The 20595-nt window shown below is 34.0% G+C and overlaps 1 protein-coding gene across 5 annotated transcripts in view; it reads right to left on the bottom strand.

Moving 5' to 3' along the window:
* Mindy3 (MINDY lysine 48 deubiquitinase 3) overlaps window positions 1-20595 on the bottom strand; it is a 78547-nt gene that overhangs the window by 38412 nt on the left and 19540 nt on the right. For 3 of the 5 annotated variants that reach the window (XM_071599867.1, XM_071599868.1, XM_071599866.1), the window contains exons 2-4: window positions 19061-19175; window positions 15718-15791; window positions 14551-14630 (exon numbers count right to left, since the gene is read on the bottom strand). In XM_071599867.1, the coding sequence (XP_071455968.1) occupies window positions 14551-14630; window positions 15718-15791; window positions 19061-19117 (211 nt within the window). In that variant the 5' untranslated portion in view covers window positions 19118-19175. Of the gene's footprint in view, window positions 1-14550; window positions 14631-15717; window positions 15792-19060; window positions 19176-20059; window positions 20112-20595 lie in introns of all 5 variants that reach the window. The other 2 variants (XM_027928626.2, XM_071599865.1) reach the window with 1 other exon arrangement.

The raw sequence follows: 20595 nt of genomic DNA, 5'->3' as shown, positions 1-20595 counted from the left end.
GATCAGTCCCCATCTACACATATCTGATTAATTCAATGAGATTAACTATATTTCTATGCAGAGTGTTATATTCCAAGTACTTGAATTTGCTATTTTATAGTCCTCTCTTCCACTATCAATTATGCTGTGAGGGTGTCTATAGGAATCTCTCTTGGAATATTCAAATTATATACTCTTGGAAACCAGTTAACTATCCTACATTTATTTAACAAACATACCCGAGTGCCAAGTATTGAAAAGAACATGCTAAGCATAGTGCAAAATTACAAAGGTATCCCAGAGAGGACAGATGATCAGATTTTCTAAAGGGCAATTTAGTAATAAGCAGTTAAGAGACTAGGTAGGATGTGGTAAGTGTCAGGAAAGCAAAATACTTAGAGGTAGGATCTTTCAGCCATGAGAATCAGAAGCTCTTCCTGGAAGAGCTGGTATATGAAGTGGTCACTGAAGGATAGGACAGGCACAGATAAGAGGCATCTAGTTTAGATGGTAATGTTTAAAAAATGTGACGTGGCTCTTTAGGCACAGCAACAAGCAAGAACAAAGATCTGAATGCAAGTAGCATTATTTTGCCCTAGCACAAGTTAGTGATGAGGAAGAATTAAATTGGGATGAGATTATATAAGGTCTTTGAGTAAATAAAGAATCTGTAGTTAAAAATGAAAAAAAAAGACTTTTTAAAATAAGGATGTTAAGACAGCTAAAATAAAAGAATATAATGAAAAAGGTTTTAGCATTTCACTTATAGGTAAAGGCACCTATAATTTTGAGCCATGTTTGAACTACATATGAGCATGAAGAGCTTTTTAAACTCACTTACTGGTAGTCTGCTGTATTCCTAAGAAGTTAGATTGCTCAACTTGGCATCCAACTAGCACTGTTAAAATTAACAACAAAAAGTAAAATAAAGATACGCAGTTAAACCTAAATTTCAGATAAAAAAACACTATTGAAAAGTATATTAAAATTTGTATGGGGACAAATTTGTATCTTTCACATTTAAAAGATAATCTTTTAAATGTGAAATGTAACCTGGTTCCGATTAAACTTATTTTTGCAAATAAGATTTGAGAAAAATAGCATTTCTGATCTTTCTCCTATTAATTTTTTTTGGGGGAATACCAGGAATTGAACTGGCCCACTGAGCCACATCCCCAGTCCTATTTTGTATTTTATTAGAGAGAGGGTCTCACTGAGTTACTTAGCACCTCAGTTTTGCTGAGGCTGGCTTTGAACTTGCAATCCTCCTGCCTCAGTCTCCTGAACCACTGGAATTTTAGGTATGCACCACTGTGCCCAGCTCTCCTATTTTTATAAACCAAACACTTTTCAAATTTGTATAGCACCTAGCCACTTAGTTGCAACTCATTACTTAATAACAGAATTTCAAAATGATCTTATTCCTTAGAGTTTATATTATTATTTGATATGTATCACGAATTCGTGAACTTGAAATAACTATGCCTCGATAGACTACAATAGTGATTTTAATTTAAAAACAAGACTCTATGTTTCTGATTTATAACAGTTGACACTTCTACACCAATCTCATATGACAAAGATAAATATTTTAAAAAACCATAAAATAAAAATACAAAAATAATAAATGTACAATATAAACAATAAAGAGTGTAAAATACAGAGGGATTCCTTTAAGGTAGAAAAGCGTTCATGGGAAAACTCATCTATAGGAAAACAAAGCAGATCAAAAGACTAGCAGTGGTAAAAAATGACGACAGACAGACAGGAAATAGACCATGAAAAGATATCAGTCTTAGAAAGGAATCTGGATTTTATTTTAATTGAAAGGGGAAGCAGCCAGTAAATGGTTTTAAATGTGAGAGAAACATGATCGAAAAATAACACACTAGGCAATGTGAAAGTCTGAGGGAGTGGGCAAGAATGCAAAGAGGGTAATTAGTTTTATTGCAGTGTATTTCTTTTTTTGTTGGTTCTGGGAATTGGACTCAGGGGAACTCAACCACTGAGCCACATCCCTGGCCCTATTTTTGTATTTAGAGACGGTCTCACTGAGTTGCTAAGCACCCCGCCATTGCTGAAGCTGGCTTTGAACTCTCAATCCTCCTGACTCAGCCTCCTGAGCTGCTGGGATTACAGGCATACACCACCAAGCCCAGCTTGCAGTGTATTTCTATCTATTACAGAAGCAAAAGATAGCTTTAACATTTGGGATAGAATGCGGCATGGGGAATTGGGACCTATATGATCTATGTGATAAACACTAATTTTTTTAAAGGGCATATGGAACAAGAATAGGAAGATTCAATATTGTAAGAGTGTCATTTCTTTAAAATCATTTACAAATTCAATGTGACTTCACTCCAAGTCCTCACAAATTTCTTACAACAAAAACCAGAAAACATGGGGAAAAGTTCATTTGAAAAACCCAGCATAGAAATTACTATAATTTGTGTGTGTGTGCACATGCTGGGTTGAACCCAGGGAAACTAGTGTCTAAGCATGTACTTTATGGATCTATAACCCCCAGAATGGATAATTTTGAAAAGTACAATATCAAGAAACATGTACTAACAAACATCAAAATATAATATTGTGTAATAGCATAGTTTTACATATTACCTCACAAATACATCAGTAGAATAGATGAGCTAGAAGATTGACTTACAAATATGGGCATTTTGTTTTTTGATTATGGAGTTGTTTCCTACCAGCGGGGAACTGAATGGAAGTAGGTCTTTGGGTAATTCTTTGAGAAAAAGTAAAAAGGTAAGTATTTTAGTAGTCTAGTTTATTGCTGTGACTAAGAAATCTGACCAGCACAATTGTAGAGGAGAAAAGGTTTATTTGAAGACTCACAGTTTCAGAGGTCTTATTAGTTCACTGAAGACAGCTCCATTCCTCAGGGCTCAAGGTGAGGCAGAACTGGCAGAAGAGTGTGGCAGAGGGAAGCAGCTCATATGGCGATCAGGAAGCAGAGAGAGATCTCCACTTGCCAGATACAAATATATACCCAAAGCCACACCTCAATTCCCATCTCCTCTAGCCACACCCTACCACTTCAGTTACCACTCAGTTAATCCCTATCAGGGGACTAATTCACTGATTAGGTTAAGGATTAACTCTATATCTACTTCAAACTTTCTTGCATTGTTTCATACATGAGCTTTTAGGGGCACCTCACATCTAGACCATAATAGTAGGATTGAGGGTGTATGTAGTTTAAGGGTAGAATGGTTGCCTAGCATATGCAAGGATATGAGTTTGATCACCAACAAGCAAAACAAGTTAAAAAAAAATAACATAGATCCCTGCCTCATACTACTCATAAGTAATGCAGACAGACTAAAGAGAGGAGGAAGAGGAGGGGGAGGAGGAGGAGGGGGGGGGGGTAGAAACAACAAGGCCCACAAAAGCATTTGAAGACAATATTAGAGAATAGCAGTTTAATCTTGGGGTGGTAGAAATATAAAATTGATACAAAGAGAAAAAAAAGTAAACCAAGCTGTAACAAATCATTTAACCTCAAAAAAATGAAAATCTTGAGTATAATAAGAGATATCATTAACAATGCTAATGAGAGGGGAAAGGTTGGAAGAAAATATTTGCAACACAATTAATATACAAACAATTAAAAGAGAATTTATAAATAGTCCTAGAAAATGAATGAAAGGAAATAACTCCTTACCCAAAAATGCCAATAGAAAGAGGAGCAGAAATTCCCAGAAGAAGAAATTTTAAATGCTGACAAATACATGAAAAAATATAATCAAGCTGAGGCTCAGTAAAATCTGAGAAGTATAAATTAAAAGTCTATCACCGGTAAATAAACTGACCAAACAAATATTCAAGATTGATGATTCTGGCAATTCTAGGGTCAGCCAGGATGCAGAAAATGGGACCTCTCTTTCATAGATGGAAGTTTATTCTTTACTAGTTGGTGTAGCAAATTTCAGAAGGAAATTTGTCATTATCAATATTTAAAATGTTGCTCAAAAGGCTAAATCTTATGAATTATTGTATGATATCAGATTTTAACTCCCAGGGAGAGAGTAAATAATACTAAACCATGTCCTCACAAAAATATGCACATTAATGTTTCTAACAGTATTATACATAAGTGGAAATGCTCCAATTGTCTGTTAATTGATGAAGGAATAAATGTGGTATATCTGTAAGATTAAATGTTACTTATCAATAAAAAGAGAAAAGTACTGGTACATGGAAAACACTATGATATATGAAAAAAATCCGGTCATAAGAGCAGACATTGTATTACTTTTACAAAATGTCCCGAACATGCAAATTTAGTAGAGACAAATAGTAGATTTTAGTAGTCACCAGGCTGGAATGGAAAGAAACATGGTAACGGGAACAAGATTTCTTTTTGGGATGAGGAAAATATTTTAAAATTGATTGTGGTGGTGGCTGCACAACTCTTGAGAACTTACTAAAAAAATCACTGAATTGTACATCTTAAGTATTAAACATATATGTGAATTATATCTTAATAAGGTTGTAAATAAAAATTTTAACAAAAGGCTAAATATGTAATACACATTTAACTTTTAGAAATCAAACTGGTAGTAATATATGAAAAGACCCATATGCAATACTTACTACAGCATTATTTGTAATAGCCAAAATTATAAACAGTCTAAATGTTCACCATGATTCAAGGCAAAAGCCCATATGAGAAAAAATGTTTACTACACATGACAGATGAAACATTGATAAAATAAAGGCGAGAAAATACCCTGTTCATCTTTCACTGAAACTTCTTGGCCTTTCCTGGGCTAAATATAAAATATCCATTTTTTCTCCCACTGCCAGATTGGAGTTTATTGATAGGGGGGGAAAAAAACTAATTATAAACTTTATTGGTCAGATTCACTTTAAAATAATCCTAGTTAATCTCACCTAAACTATTGCTGCTGAATGCACATTGTTAAATTTTTCTCATAATCTCTATATTCTTTACAGCAACTGATTTAAACCCTTTTTCTCTTTTATTCTTCTCTAATTATATCTCTGCATACACACTCTAAGCAATCTTCAAAAATGTCAAGTTTCAATTCTTTCACAGGTCAAAATGCCTTTGTCTTTTCTCAGGATATTATTTCTTCAAAGAACTGTGCACCTCCCCTAGGCTAGTGACACTCTTGATCCCATTTCCTATTATTCTACTAAAAGTGGCTCTTTCCTGGTCTACAATTTAGGAGACTTCTAACTCTTGAAAGTTATGTATAATTCTCCCATTAGGGTTTCTATCTCAATTATTTTTCTAAAGAAAAACCTTGATGATAACTTCATAGTCTCCTTTTCACCTTCATTCTCTTTGACTGAGATATATATGTGCATGGCTCATTTATTAACTTTATCCAAAGAACCTATGGAATAAATATTCAATCTCAGTTGTTTATCAGTGGCACAAACATCTGCCTCTCTGGGTTATCATGAAATTTAAATAAGATAAACTTCTCTCATCCCACATATACATGAGATAATATACATAAAATATACATAGTTAAACAGAGATTACATCATACTGATTAAGGATACTGTTGTACAGAATCTAACTAACTGTGCTTCAAGCCTCAGTTATACTATTTATTAAGCTATGCAAAATTAAAAAGAAGATACTCAGCCACCCAGTGTCTCAGTTTCCTGATCTGTACAATGAGTATGATCATAGGGTAGTTACATTAATGAGGTGAGCAAAAGGAAAAAAAAGATATTCAAATACTTAACAGTTGATGGAATATTCAATGTTTGTCACCACTGTATAATGAACATTCTTATCAACATCAAAGAGTTGCCATTCACTTCAAATGAAACACTTGAAGGTAAAGATTGCTTTTTCCTCCATAAAAACATATAAAGTGCTTTTAAACAACTCGTCATGTTTCTTATGTTAATTTAGTCAACAAGTTTCATTTGAAAACCCACTATTTGTAGTTATTTGTACCTTTCCTTCATATACAGAATGTGCTGAATCCCAGAGATTCTGCAGTTCTGTACTGTCTATCCCAGTGGTAAAGTGGTACCTGGGAACATGTTTTGGTAAATCAGAACAGGCCTTGGGGCAAGAGTCAAAAGTACAGGTAGTTTAGGCCTCTGGTGATTGACTTTGGGAAAATTACTAAAGTATTTTGGCTTTAGTTTTCTTAACTACACTGAGGTTTAAAATATAATATCCAAAACATACTGCTTAACATACTGAAGTACACAAATACTAGCTGCTCTGTATTCCCTCTTTGCTGTATCTTCTGTCATCACATTACCCCTCATCCGACTAGGCTATGTGCTATAACTTTCAATTTGTGAATCCATTCTAGTATATCCTACAAACAGATTTTTTTGTTCTTTTTAGTTATACCTGAGAGTACATTATATTTTGACATATTTATACAAACATGGAGTACATATTATTATAGATAGGATCCCAGTCTTGTGATTGTACACAATTGTAGAGGTTCACTGTGGTGTATTCATATATGTACGTATGAATGTTATGTCAGATTCATTTCACTGTCTTTCCTATTCCTGTCCCCCTCCCTTTCCTTCATTCCTCTTTGTCTAATCCAATGAACTTCTATTCTTCCTCTTGCCCTCTTGTTGTGTGTTAGCATCAGAGAGAACCTATGACCTTTGGGTTTTGGGATTGCTTATTTCACTTAGCACAATAGTCTGAAGGTCCATCCATTTACCGGAAAATATCATAGTCATTCTTCTTTATGGCTGAGTAATATTCTGTGGTGTATACATACCACAATTTCTTTATCCATTCACCTGTTGAAGGACACCTAGGTTGAATTCATACCTTAGCTATTGTGAATTGAACTGCTATAAACATCAAAATGGCTGCATCACTGCAGTGTGCTAATTTTAAGTCCTTTGGGTATATATCAAAGAGTGGGATAACTGGATCATATAGTGGTTCCATTCCAAGGTTTCTGAGGAATCATCATACTGCTTTCCAGAGTACTTTCACCCAGTTGCAGTCCCAACAGCAAGGTATGAGTGTACCTTTTTCCCCACATCCTCGCCAACACTATTGTTACTTGTACTTTTGATAATTGCCTTTCTAACTAGAGTGAGATGAAATCTCAGTATAATTTTAATTTGCATTTCTCTAATTGCTAGAGATGTTGAATATTTTTTCATATATTTGTTGACTGATCCTATTTCTTCTTCCATGAAATGTGCCTGTTCAGTTCCTTTGTCCATTTATTGATTGGGTTATTTGTCTTTTTGGCGTTAAGTTCTTTATATATCCTAGAGATTAACGCTTGAGATGCAGGGCTCAAAGATCTTCTCCATTCTTAGGCTGTCTCTTTACACTCTTGTTTCCTTTGCTGTCAAGAAATTTTTTAATTTGATACCCATCCCATTTATTGATACTTCATTTTACTTCTAGTTCTTTAGGAGTCTTTTTGGGAAATTCGGTTCCTACGCCAACATGATGGAGGGTTGGGCCTACATATTCTTCTAGTAGGTGCAGAGTTTCTGGTCTAATGCCTAGGTCTTCATCCACTTTGAGTTGATTTTTATGCAGGGTAATGGACAGTGATTAAAATTTATTCTGCTACATATGAATTTCCAGTTTTCCCAGCACCATTTGCTGAAAAGACTATCTTTCCTCCAATGTATGTTTATGGCACCTTTGTCTAGTATGAGATAAATATTTACGTGGGTGTGTCTCTGTCTTCTATTCTGTACCACTGGTCTTCATGTCTGTTTTGGTGGCAGTACCATGCTGTTTTGTTACTAGCTCTATAGTATAACTTAAGGTCTGGTACTATCATGCATCCTGCTTCACTTTTTTCACTAAGGATTGCTTTGGCTATTCTGAGACTCTTATTTTTCCAAATGAATTTCATAACTGCTTTTTCTATTTCTATGAAGGATATCATTGGAATGTAAATAGGAATTGTGTTACAACTGTGTAGCACTGCATTACATCTGTATAGCATCTATTGTAATAAGATTAATTCTGCCTGTCCAAGAACACGGGAGATCTTTTCATCCTCTAAAGATGATCTTCAATTTCTTTCTTTACTGGTCTGTAGTTTTCATTGTAGAGGTCTTTCACCTCTTTTGTTAGATTGATTCCCAGGTTTTTTTTTGTTTTTTGTTTTTTGAGGCTATTGTGAATGATATAGTTTTCCTAATTTCTCTTTCTGTTGATTCATCATTGGTGCAACTGATTTAAAGTTGTTAATTTTACATCCTGCTACTTGGCTGAATTTATTTATAAGTTCTAGAAGTTTTCTAATAGAGTATTTGGATCATCTAAATATAGGATCATGTCATCAGCAAACAGAAATAATTTGAGTGATGAAAGAGGGTATCTTTATCTTGTTCATTTTTAGCGGGAATGCTTTCAGTTTTTTTCCCATTCAGAATGACGTTGATCTTAGATTTAATGTACATAGCTTTTACAATGTTGAGGTATGTTGCTACTATACTAGTTTTTCTAGTGTTTTGAACATGAATGGATGCTGTATTTGGTCAAATGCTTTCGTATTGAGATAATCAGGTGAATCTTGTCTCAGGTTAAGGGTTTTGATTTATAAGTTTTATGTTATTTCTCTGTTCAGTGCTTTCAATGGCTTCTTCTAATACTTGTCAACAAAGGCTTAGACTTTATAGCCTTCTAGAAATTTTATGTTCTTACCCTAACCTAGGTTGATAATCCTGCCTCTTACTAGTCTGTCACATAAACAATGCTCTAATTCACATTTTCCTCAAACCTGGATGCATATCAAAAATCATCTAGGATAAATTTTAAATTATATCCCCATGGCCTACCACCTAGAGATTCTAATATAACTGTTCCATGTTGGTCTCTGAGTACTCATATATTTTTATTTTTGGTACCGGGGATTGAGCCCATGGTCATTCAATCACAGAGCCACACATCTCTAGCCCTTTTTTAATATTTATATCACTGAGTTGCTTAGGGCCTCGCTAAATTGCTGAGGCTGGTTTTGAACTTGCAATTCTCCTGCCTCAGCCTCCCAATCTGCTAGGATTATAGGCGTGCAACACCATGCTCAATATTCATATATTTTTAAGCTCCCCAAATGATGATGTGTAGTTAGAATTGAAAATCACACACTGTATTCTAACTGCTCTGCCTCCTCATTCCGAAATATAACTGCACTTTCTCCCAAATGCCTTTCTGCTCATTCTGTATGGCCATTAAAATGTTCACTCCTGAAGTCTACTTTCCCACAAGCTAAATCCAGAAAATTTCTCCTTCTGAATGTCTATGGTACTTAATTTCAAAATGTTTAATTTGACTTTATTCCACAGTTACTTGCTTACATGTTCTAGTCTCCCTAGGACAAGGTGTATAAGCATTTGAGGGAAAATAGTTTTTTCTATTAGCCGGAGAAGACATTTAGAAATCTGATCTTAACTTTTACAACCCTTTGAGGAAGATATTACTTTCATATTATATGAAAAAATAACTAAGAGAAGTAATGTGACGTGTCTAAGCATTTTAAAGTAGTAACTCTAATTTTTCCTACAGTACATATCTCCAACCATGTTATCAGGAAACAAATCTAATAAATGCCAAATGAATGCATTGATTTTGATCTTAAGTTCAGGTAACTGAACTTCAAGTCAATATTCCTAATGATTAAGGAAAAATGTAAAAAATATACTCTGCCTATTTTCTTTTCCAGGATATTTCAAAGTCATTGCTAAACTTTGATTTATTTTATTTTATTTTTATTTATTTTTTTAAAAAATAAGTGACAGCAGAATGCATTACAATTCTATTACAAGTATACAGCACAATTTTTCATATCTGGTTGTATATAAAGTATGTTGACACCAATTCATGTCTTCATACATATACTTTGAATAATGATGACCATCACATTCCACCATCTTTGCTAATCCCCTGCCCTCTCCCTTTCCATCTCACCCCTTTGCCCTATCTATAATTCATCTATTCCTCCCATGTTCCCCTTCCCTACCCCAATATGAGTCAGCCTCCTTATATCACAGAAAACATTTGGCATCTTTTTGGAATTGGCTAACTTCACTTAGCATTATCTTCTCCAACACCATCCATTTACCTGCAAATGCCATGAATTCATTCTCTTTTATTGCTGAGTAATATTCCAATGTGTATATATGTCACATTTTTTTAATCCATTCATCCACTGAAGAGCATCTAGGTTGGCTACACAGTTTAGATAGTGTGAATTGTGCTGCTATAAACGTTGATGTGGCTGTGTCCCTGTAGTATGCTGTTTTTAAGTCTTTTGGGTATAGACCAAGGAAAGTGATAGCTGGGTCAAATGGTGGTTCCATTCCCAGATTTCCAAGGAATCTCCATACTGATTTCCATTTTGGCTGCACCAATTTGCAGTCCAACCAGCAATGTATGAGTGTACCTTTTCCCACACATCCTCGCCAACACTTATTGTTGTTTGTCTTCATAATAGCTGCCATTCTGACCGGAGTGAGATGATATCTTAGAATAGTTTTGATTTGCATTTTTCTAATTGCTAGATGTGATGAACATTTTTTCATATATTTGTTGATTGATTGTATATCCTCTTCTAAGAAGTGTCTGTTCAGGTCCTTGGCCCATTTGTTGATTGGGTTTTTAGTTTTTTTGGTGCTTAGCTTTTTGAGTTCTTTATATACCCTAGAGATTAATGCTTTATCTGGTGTGAGGGGTAAAAATTTGCTCCTAGGACGTAGGCTCTCTGTTCACCTCACAGATTGTTTCTCTTGCTGAGAAGAAACTTTTTAGTTTGTTTCCATCCCATTTATTGATTCTTGGTTTTAATTCTTGCACTATAGGAGTCTTATTAAGGATGTTGGGGCCTAATCCCACATGATGAAGAATAGGGCCTACTTTTTCTTCTATTAGATACAGAGTCTCTGGTTTAATACTTAAAAGTATTCACTGCAAGATGACAGCCTTGAATGGCAATATTTCAAGAATCACAAAAGGATGAATCTGCATATATCAAGAACCAAAACTTACATAATTAACAAACTTATTCTGTAAAGCAAGAAGAAAGTGGGGATGAGCACAAGCCAACATGAGAGGCAGAGAGAGAACAAAGAAACCTGCCTATATAATCAAGAGAGACTGATAGATCTTTAATAGGCAGGATGAAATGCTTTCAGCTATATGTCAGAATAAAGCTCTAAGAGGAGGATAAGCTTAATTACAGATAACAGAGCAACAAAATGACTATTTCCCCTCTATGAATTTCACTCCTTATGCTGTGACACTTGCCAAAAATTAGCAAAACTAGGCTCTCATTCTAACCTTACCTCTAAGTGAATAATTTTGCAGTAATAGTTACGGTTTAGATATTATATGACCCCGAAAGCACATGTGTGAGACAATGAAAGAGGGTTTAGAGGTAAAATGATTAGGTTATGAGTCCTAACCGAATGAGTACATGAACTTCTTAATAAGGATTAACCTGGTGGTAACTGTAGACAGATGGGGTATGCCTGGAAGGTGGGTCATTTGAGTGTGCCTTTAGGATATATTTCTCCTTGGTGAGAAGAGAGCTCTCTCTAGAGCTCAGCTTCCTGGTAGGATGCTCTGAGCCACTTTTCTCCATCATACTCTTCCATAATGATATTCTGCCTTGCCTCAGGCCCAGAGCAATGGAATCAGCCCTCTATAAATTGAGAGCTCTGCAACTGTGAGCCCCCAAAATAAACTTTTCCTCCTTAAAATTGTTCTTAAAGGTCTTTTGGTCATAGTAACTAAAAATATGACTAAAATGGAAATGAAGTTAGTTCTCAAGTTCTTAAGTTTCTGAAATAGAAAAATGACTAGATTCCATTATAGTTTTTTAAAATTCTGACATTCGTTGTTGTTTGACTTCATAATGGCTGCCAATCTTACTGGAGTGAGATGGTATCTTAGGGTGGTTTTGATTTGCATTTCTCTGACTGCTAGAGATGGGGAGCATTTTTTCATGTACTTGTTGATTGATTGTATGTCCTCCTCTGAGAAGTGTCTGTTCAGGTCCTTGGCCCATTTGTTGATTGGGTTGTTTTTTATTTTATTGTCTAATTTTTTGAGTTCTTTGTATACTCTGGATATTAGGGCTCTATCTGAAATGTGAGGAGTAAAGATTTGTTCCCAGGATGTAGGCTCCCTATTTACCTCTCTTATTGTTTCTTTTGCTGAGAAAAAACTTTTTAGTTTGAGTAAGTCCCATTTGTTGATTCTAGTTATTAACTTTTGTGCTATGGGTGTCCTATTGAGGAATTTGGAGCCCGACCCCACAGTATGTAGATCGTAGCCAACTTTTTCTTCTATCAGACGGTGTGTCTCTGATTTGATATCAAGCTCCTTGATCCATTTTGAATTAACTTTTGTGCATGGTGAGAGAAAGGGATTCAGATTCATTTTGTTGCATATGGATTTCCAGTTTTCCCAGCACCATTTGTTGAAGATGCTATCCTTCCTCCATTGCATGCTTTTAGCCCCTTTATCAAATATAAGATAGTGCTGGCGAGGATGTGGGGAAAAGGGTACACTTGTACATTGCTGGTGGGACTGCAAATTGGTGCAGCCAATTTGGAAAGCAGTATGGAGATTTCTTGGAAAGCTGGGAATGCAGCCACCATTTGACCCAGCTATTCCCCTTCTCGGTCTATTCCCTAAAGACCTAAAAAGAGCATGCTACAGGGACACTGCTACATCGATGTTCATAGCAGCACAATTCACAATAGCAAGACTGTGGAACCAACCTAGATGCCCTTCAATAGACGAATGGATAAAAAAAATGTGGCATTTATACACAATGGAGTATTACTCTGCATTAAAAAATGACAAAATCATAGAATTTGCAGGGAAATGGATGGCATTAGAGCAGATTATGCTAAGTGAAGCTAGCCAATCCCTAAAAAACAAATGCCAAATGTCTTCTTTGATTAAGGAGAGTAACTAAGAACAGAGTAGGGTCGAAGAGCATGAGAAGAAGATTAACATTAAACAGGGATGAGAGGTGGGAGGGAAAGGGAGAGAAAAGGGAAATTGCATGGAAATGGAAGGAGACCCTCAGGGTTATACAAAAGTACATACAAGAGGAAGTGAGGGGAAAGGAAAAAATAATACAAGGGGGACAAATGAATGACAGTAGAGGGGGCAGAGAGAGAAGAGGGGAGGGGAGGGGGGATAGTAGAGGATAGGAAAGGCAGCAGAACACAACAGACACTAGTATGGCAATATGTAAATCAATGGATGTGTAACTGATGTGATTCTGCAATCTGTATATGGGGTAAAAATGGGAGTTCATAACCCGCTTGAATCAAAGTGTGAAATATGATATATCAAGAACTATGTAATGTTTTGAACAACCAACAATAAAAAAATAAATAAATAAAAATAAACCTTATATTCTGAATCCTTCCTTTATGTACAAATATATGAATTTACATATATATAAATATGTAAAAGAAGTAGGAAGAGGAACTGCTATTGAACTGACAGTTTCAACATGTCAAAGAAAGTGTCATAATCCTTGTTACATACTTGTCAAAATTCAAGTGATGTTATCTTGCCAAGCAGTTCTCAAATTGCACTCAAATACTTTTCTTTGCATAAAAAATACTGTGGTTAAACTCCAGCCATGGCTCTTGTAAAGTGCTTGCCTAGCACAAGTGAGGCACTGGGTTTAATCCTCAGCACCCCATAAAAATAAATAAATAAAATAAAGTTATGAAAAAAAATAAATAAAATAAAATAAAATTCTGACATTCCACAAATTTTAATTTTCTTAACACTGTATCCTTTCATGCTTCTGTTACCTATACATATTTCTAAAAGTTGAGAAAAACTAAAATTTAAGAATCATTTAAATGGGAACAAAAAGTAGTAACTTATTTTCTCAATCATAACATTTGCTTTGCTGTTTGATGAGTTTTATGTAATTATAAATTAGAAACAATTGTATAATAAATTTGCCTGCGAAATAAAGGAACTATCTGGCTTCACGTCCTACTCTAAACACTTCAATAAGAGGCAAACAGTAGTTATTTAATATAAGGTGAATGGGTAAATTAAAAAATTTATATTGACCAGTAATAAAATGAAATTTGCCCAGCATTTTAAAGGAAACTATGCTTATTAAAAGTAATAGGAATACCCACTAAGCTCTTCAGGCAAATATTTCAAATCACAATAACCTGTAATTTTCCTCCATTTTAAGCAACAATTGCAATATGTCTCCAAATAAATCTGTGCTATCTGTATAGAGTTGTTATTTCTTTTCTAAAGAAGTTAGTCCTACAATCCCAATATCATATTAGAGAATATAAAAGGCCTGAGTAGTTCAACAGCCTGACTAAAGCCATACTTGATTGGAAGTGAACCCCAATATTGCTTGGCTCTGAATTTATATCCTTGATGCCATGGTGTCTTGGCAACTGTAGAGGATTCTTCTATCAGAAAGCACTTACCCTAACTTCTAAATCATGTGCAGCCACTGCATAGATGAATAATAATCAACTGTGTTCTACTGAAGTATTAATAATAAAGCAAACACAAACAAATATACTTACGCATCCCTGAGCATTCTCTATCACCATCCCATACATTAGAAACAGCATGTCCCGTCAGTAGGAGGTTAATTAAACTTTGGCTATTAATAAAAATTAAAAGGCAATTAAAATATGGATAAAGCTAGTCTTCAAGTCAAGTAATTCCTATGGTAAGGGATAAAGTAATTTTTTACATGAAATCATGTTAAGAAATAAAGTTAGGGGGAGTATATTTTCCATTTTATATAATTAGTCTTGTTAAATGCATTGCTACAATGGTAACTATTATTCTATATAATCATATGAATTCAACAAATTTTAAGATATCATATTTCAATGAATAAAAATGATAGATAATTAACTATCATCTTTAAAAATATGTAATTATTAATGTGTTTTGTCTTTGATCGAAGATATGTGAATTTAACCTCTGAGGCAGAATGGTCTAAAAAGAAGGACTCGTGGATTAGGTAAATTAACTATCAGCTGGGTGTGGTAGTACACACCTGTAATCCCAGCAATTTGGAAGGCTGAGGCAGGAAGATTGCAAGTTCAAGGCCAGTTTGGGCAGGCAATTTAGCAAGACCTTCAGCAACTTAGACTCTGAATAGAAAAATAAAAAGGACTAGGGATATAGCTCAATGGTAAAGTATCTCTGAGTTCGTTCCCCATTACAAAAAGAAAAAAGAAAGCAAGGAAGGAAGGAAGGAAGGGAGGGAGGGAGGGAGGGAGGGAAGGAGGGCAGATGATGTATCGATGTTCTATTAATTTTGTTAAAAATGGGCTATTAAAAAACCTTGAGAGGAAGGTGGCCCCAGAGGAAATAGAGATTTTTTTTTTTTCCTCCCAAACAAGAAACCATTTTCAAATAGGTAAGGATGTTGTTTCAAATTCAAAAATAGTAAAATCTTTTTTAAAAATTTCATAAATGAAACAAAGCAGAATTTGTTAAAAATACCTCTTATTATCTTAAAAACTTGACACAATGCATTGTCAACTGGAAGCTAACATCTAATCCATAAAGCAATGCACGAAGGAAAGCAATGCAGAAAGCCCAAGACTGCTCAAACCCACAGACTCCATGCTGTCAACACTACTAACAAGAAATTCATCTACCTCACTCACATTTTACCGTAAGTTCCTAAAAACTAAAGTTCTCAAAGGAGGTCAGAGAGTTTGGTTAATTACCTGCCATGTCCATATACAGGATCTATCAAAGGTTCACTTGCATCTTCAATTTCGTTTTTTATATTTTCAATGCCCTAAAAAAACAAGAATTTGCAGAATTAATTTAAAAACTAAAATGGAAATTATGGTAGTTTAAAAAATGACCAGTTTATAACTTTAATAAAATACATTTACATAATCTTTCTTTCAAAGAATTACCAGCTTTGAAGTGGGGGTACATTTGAGATAACTATAAGCACTAGTTCCTCAAAACCCATTTTCTTTCATGGGCTCTACATAAAGAACACTAATAGACTCGTAGGTAATAAATCCATTGTTCATTAGAGAGGATAGAGAGAATATTTAACTTTCAAGAAGAAGAAAAAATTTATTTAATACAAAAGTTAATATTTACTTTAGGCTAAATTAAATTAAAACCTAGTATACCCACTAAAACAACTCATTTTGTTTTAGGTCATTAAAAAACTTATCAGTACTAAATAAATCCACATATTATTGTCAACAGATATAAATTAAATATACAAAAGATGTAACTGGCACATAAGAAAATGGAAAGTTTATTTCTGATCAGGCTTTTCCCCAAATATTAGCAATTCAAATGTATAGCAACAAAATAAAATATAAATTAGGAGGACACAAAGTTTATTTTCTTGAAAACCAGTTTCCTTACACTTAATCCCCCCAGAAGACACCCAAATTGAAAAAGTTCTAGATGGGAGTATAAGATCTAGGTATTTTAACCTCATCAACTCCAAAATGACACAGATAAACTGATACATATTGTGCTATTCACCTAATTTTAACCACTGGTTCTATCACATTATTGGTTGTAAAAATTATATACATAACTGACTAATCAAATATCAGAACACTTAATGATGTGTAAACATTTAATGATTGTAGGGAAACAAAAATTTGTATGATCTTGCACTTGCCATCCTTGTAAACAACACAAAGCAAGTTATGATAAAGTCAAAATGAATAACAGGAACAAGGGACACAGTCACTGGGGTGGAAGGAGGTATCATTTCAAAGAGTAGCTCAAAGAACAACTAGCATGATAACTTATTGGCTGTAAAAGGTGAGAGAGAGGAAGCACCCAAAGTTTTTATATATATATATATATATATATATATATATATATATATATATACACACACACACACACACACACACACACCAATCATCTTAGACATCACCATTAGTGCCATTCACAACAACTACCCAATTCCCAAGTACTTTGGTTATTTCATTTATATTCAGTAAGTCAAATATTTGGTTTATTTGTATTACTCATCTCTAAATATATTCTTTTTTTCACTCTATGGTCATTGTCCTGATTTAGGCTTCACCTGTTCCAATACCTACTATTATGGTTACTTTTATTCTAGACTTATATTCATACAACAAATCTTTTCATTAAACTCTTATTCCAATTTAAGGGTTCTTGTATCAATAAAAAGGTTTTGTCACTTTCAATTATTTTTCTCTGCCAATTTTGAGCAGATGAAACCTGAAGTATTTTTTGAATGATATACAAGGACCTTCATATTTGGAGACTTCTTTATGTAAGTATTCAGTCTCATCTTTCACATTAGCTATATGGCATATTATGCTGGAGTAATGCTGAGTATTTACAGTTTCCTAAACCTATGTTGTCGCAAACCTATCCTTTGAGACTTGCTGCTCCAACTGCTTGGAAATTATTACAGCTTTTCCTTACACAAAACTTATTTGTTCATAAAATTCCTATATCCATCAGTGATCTCTACTATAAGATGTGTGCCCATTATTCAACTTCATAAACTTGGGCATATCTTCTATTTTCTCACTACGCTTTGCACATGCAAATATACACCAAACCCATTGCCAAAATGAAAATAATTGTTTTTTAAAATTTTTGGTTTTAATTAGTTATACATGACAGTAGAATGCATTTATGCACTTTGATATATCATACCTAGGTGGGATATAATTTCTCATTTTTCTAAGTATACATGTTGCAGAATCATATTGGTCATGTAGTCATAAATATACATACAGTAATAATGTCTGTTTCATTATATTATCTTTCCTATCCTATATCCCCTCCCCTCACCTTCCCTCCCATCACTTTCGTCTGCCTAATCTAAGATAATGCTATTCTTCCCTAGTGCCCGCCACCTTATTGTGAATTGGCATCCGCATATTAGAGAAAATATTTGGCCTTTGGTTTTGTGGGATTGGCTTATTTTGCTTAGCATGATTTTCTCCAACTCCAACTATTTACTGGCAAATGCCATAATTTCACTTTTCTTTAAAGCTGAGTAATATTCTGTTGAGTATATATACCACATTTTCTTTATCCATGCAACTATTGAGGGACATCTAGGTTGCTTCTATAGTCTAGCTATTTTGAATTGAGCTGTTATAAACATTGACATTACTGTAGTACAGTGATTTTTAGTCCTTTGGATATAAACCAAGGAGTGGGATAGCTGGGTCAGATGGTGATTCCATTCCCAGTTTTCTGAGGAATCTCCATACTGCTTTCCATCGTGGTTGCATCAATTTTCAGTCCCGGAAAATAATTATTTACATGTAATTTTTTCACAACATTGAATAGAGCCATTAAAAATATCTCATACTATAATAAGCACAAGTCCCAGCATAAAGTCAATGCTCAATAAACATTTTTCAAATGAAAAAAATTGATTTCAGGCATTATATATCTAGTAGGATATTCAACTGAGACTAACAAGTGACTGGCAATATAAATCTGGCATTTGGGGAAAAAAAGGCAGGACTAGAAGTATAGATATTGGAATGAAACACATAAAGCTGAGAGAGTGAGATATTCACAAAATAAAAAGCATACAGAATCTAGAGAATGAAATATAGGGAATACCAAAATTCAGAAGGAAAGCAGAAAACACCTAAGAAAGAAAGAAGCTATCGAAGAAAATAACAACGGCAACAATAACAAAAAGAATTGTGAGGCATAAGAAGAAAACTAGCACAATGATTGATAAGTTAAGAAAAGAAGTGGGAGTCCCAGAAGGGGATAAGGGGTCAATGCCAAAAACTGCTAAGATCAAAGAAAGCAAAATTCATAAGAACTGACACCATTTCATAAAGATTATCATTGCTAACTTCTGCAGTACAGAAAAGCAGAGGTGAAAGTTTCAAAGTGGTTAAGTAACAAGTGAATGGAGAGAAAATATGAGTTAATTTCTTATTATCAGCCTAAGTGATTTTTATTTTGAGATTTAGAAGCACCAGCAGCAGCAAAAAATTACTTATCACAGCAGGATAAACAGTACTAAACTAATAAAGGGCAGAAGAAGCATCTTCTTAAACAAACCTTTGTCAGTAACACAGAATACAGAAAAAGCAATACTCCAAATTTGTTTCCCCACATTGAATACTGGTCCAAGACAGCATCTTTTAATTCTGATAAACTTCTGAATGATCTTTTTCTGGGGGGGGAAAAATAATTAAGTATTAGTAACATAATGAGATCTACTACATTCACAAATGGGAAAAATTTAAATTGTTTTATACATTAAAACATACATATAAACAGGAGATTTTTGTAAGTATTCGAACTTTCAATTACAAGTTTAGCTATTAAAAGCAAATTCTATTTCTGCCAACTCCCACTCTATACAGTATATACCATTAAAACAAACCATCTACTCGGTAGGGGACCCTCTTCATCTTTTAGGTAAAATGCCTGGCATCAATAAAATTCTTTAATATACATTTTTTTTTTTTTTTAGAGAATAGAGTGGCTCTCTTTAAAGAAGTGTTTAATAATGATGAAAATTTTATCTCTTAAAGCCTGAAAATTATTTAACAATTATCTCAATGCTAAAACTATCGTTTGCATTTGCGGCTTCTTTTCTAATAAATTAATTCCCAATGCTACCTATAATTGTATCAACATAGCCATCCTTACCTTTTATTTTGTAACAAAATTTTAAACACTTTAATGAAATAGGCATTTTGAATATTAAAGAAAAATTTTGGTACACAGGCAATAATTCTAGTGTTTATCCACTAAAAAATTTTATATTAATTCAAGTCAGAAAAACATTAGGCTAACATATTTTTTTCATTGTAATGATGAAAAAGCTTGTAATATTTTTAAGTGTGCTTGGATAGCTAATTCAGGACTTAAAATAATTAAATATACACATAAATTATATTTTTCAGTTAAAAAAATCCTTAAGCAAGGGATTTTTAAATTTGTGTTTAAGTAGCACAGTGCTATATCAATCTAAGAATCCACAGTATGAACAGACTTAGAATGGCAATGTGTCCACAAAGTAAGTATTTTAAATGTTCCAATGTTACTTACTGAATTAATGCATGAAATCGCTCAAAGCCAAGCTCTTCGACAGCCAAGGCAGCTATACATAAAAGACACTTTTCAGCACTACACATGGCAAATAAATGACACAAGATACACACAGCAGGCTGTAAATACTTTCAAGCAATAAAAAAAATGTCCCTATTTCTTTTATTCCCTTAAGGTTCTGTTTAGTGTCTACTATAACATGAATTTATATTTCAACGTCTTAGTTACAATGGTTATAACTAAAATGGATATAATACTGAGAATGTAGAAGGGTAAATAACAGACATTTATTTTCAATTCAGTTACACTAGGACATTTTATAAAAAAGGAGAAACTAATGACAATCAGTGCTTCATACACCATTGTCATGTGCCCTTCACTTTCAAATTATCTTTCAGCTTATGGTTCCACGTAAAATCATCAGCTTCCTCCTTTATAAGATCTTTAAGTTTAATGCTTCATTATTAAAGAAAATTTTATAAAAACGCATAGCATTGAAGTTACACAGGTTCAACAACAGCTTTAAGTTTGTTTCT

The sequence above is a fragment of the Marmota flaviventris genome, chromosome 12 (genome assembly GCF_047511675.1).
Source record: "Marmota flaviventris isolate mMarFla1 chromosome 12, mMarFla1.hap1, whole genome shotgun sequence".
Taxonomy (NCBI): domain Eukaryota; kingdom Metazoa; phylum Chordata; class Mammalia; order Rodentia; family Sciuridae; genus Marmota; species Marmota flaviventris.
Note: the sequence above shows the minus strand (reverse complement) of the source record. Positions and strands in the feature narration are given on the sequence as shown.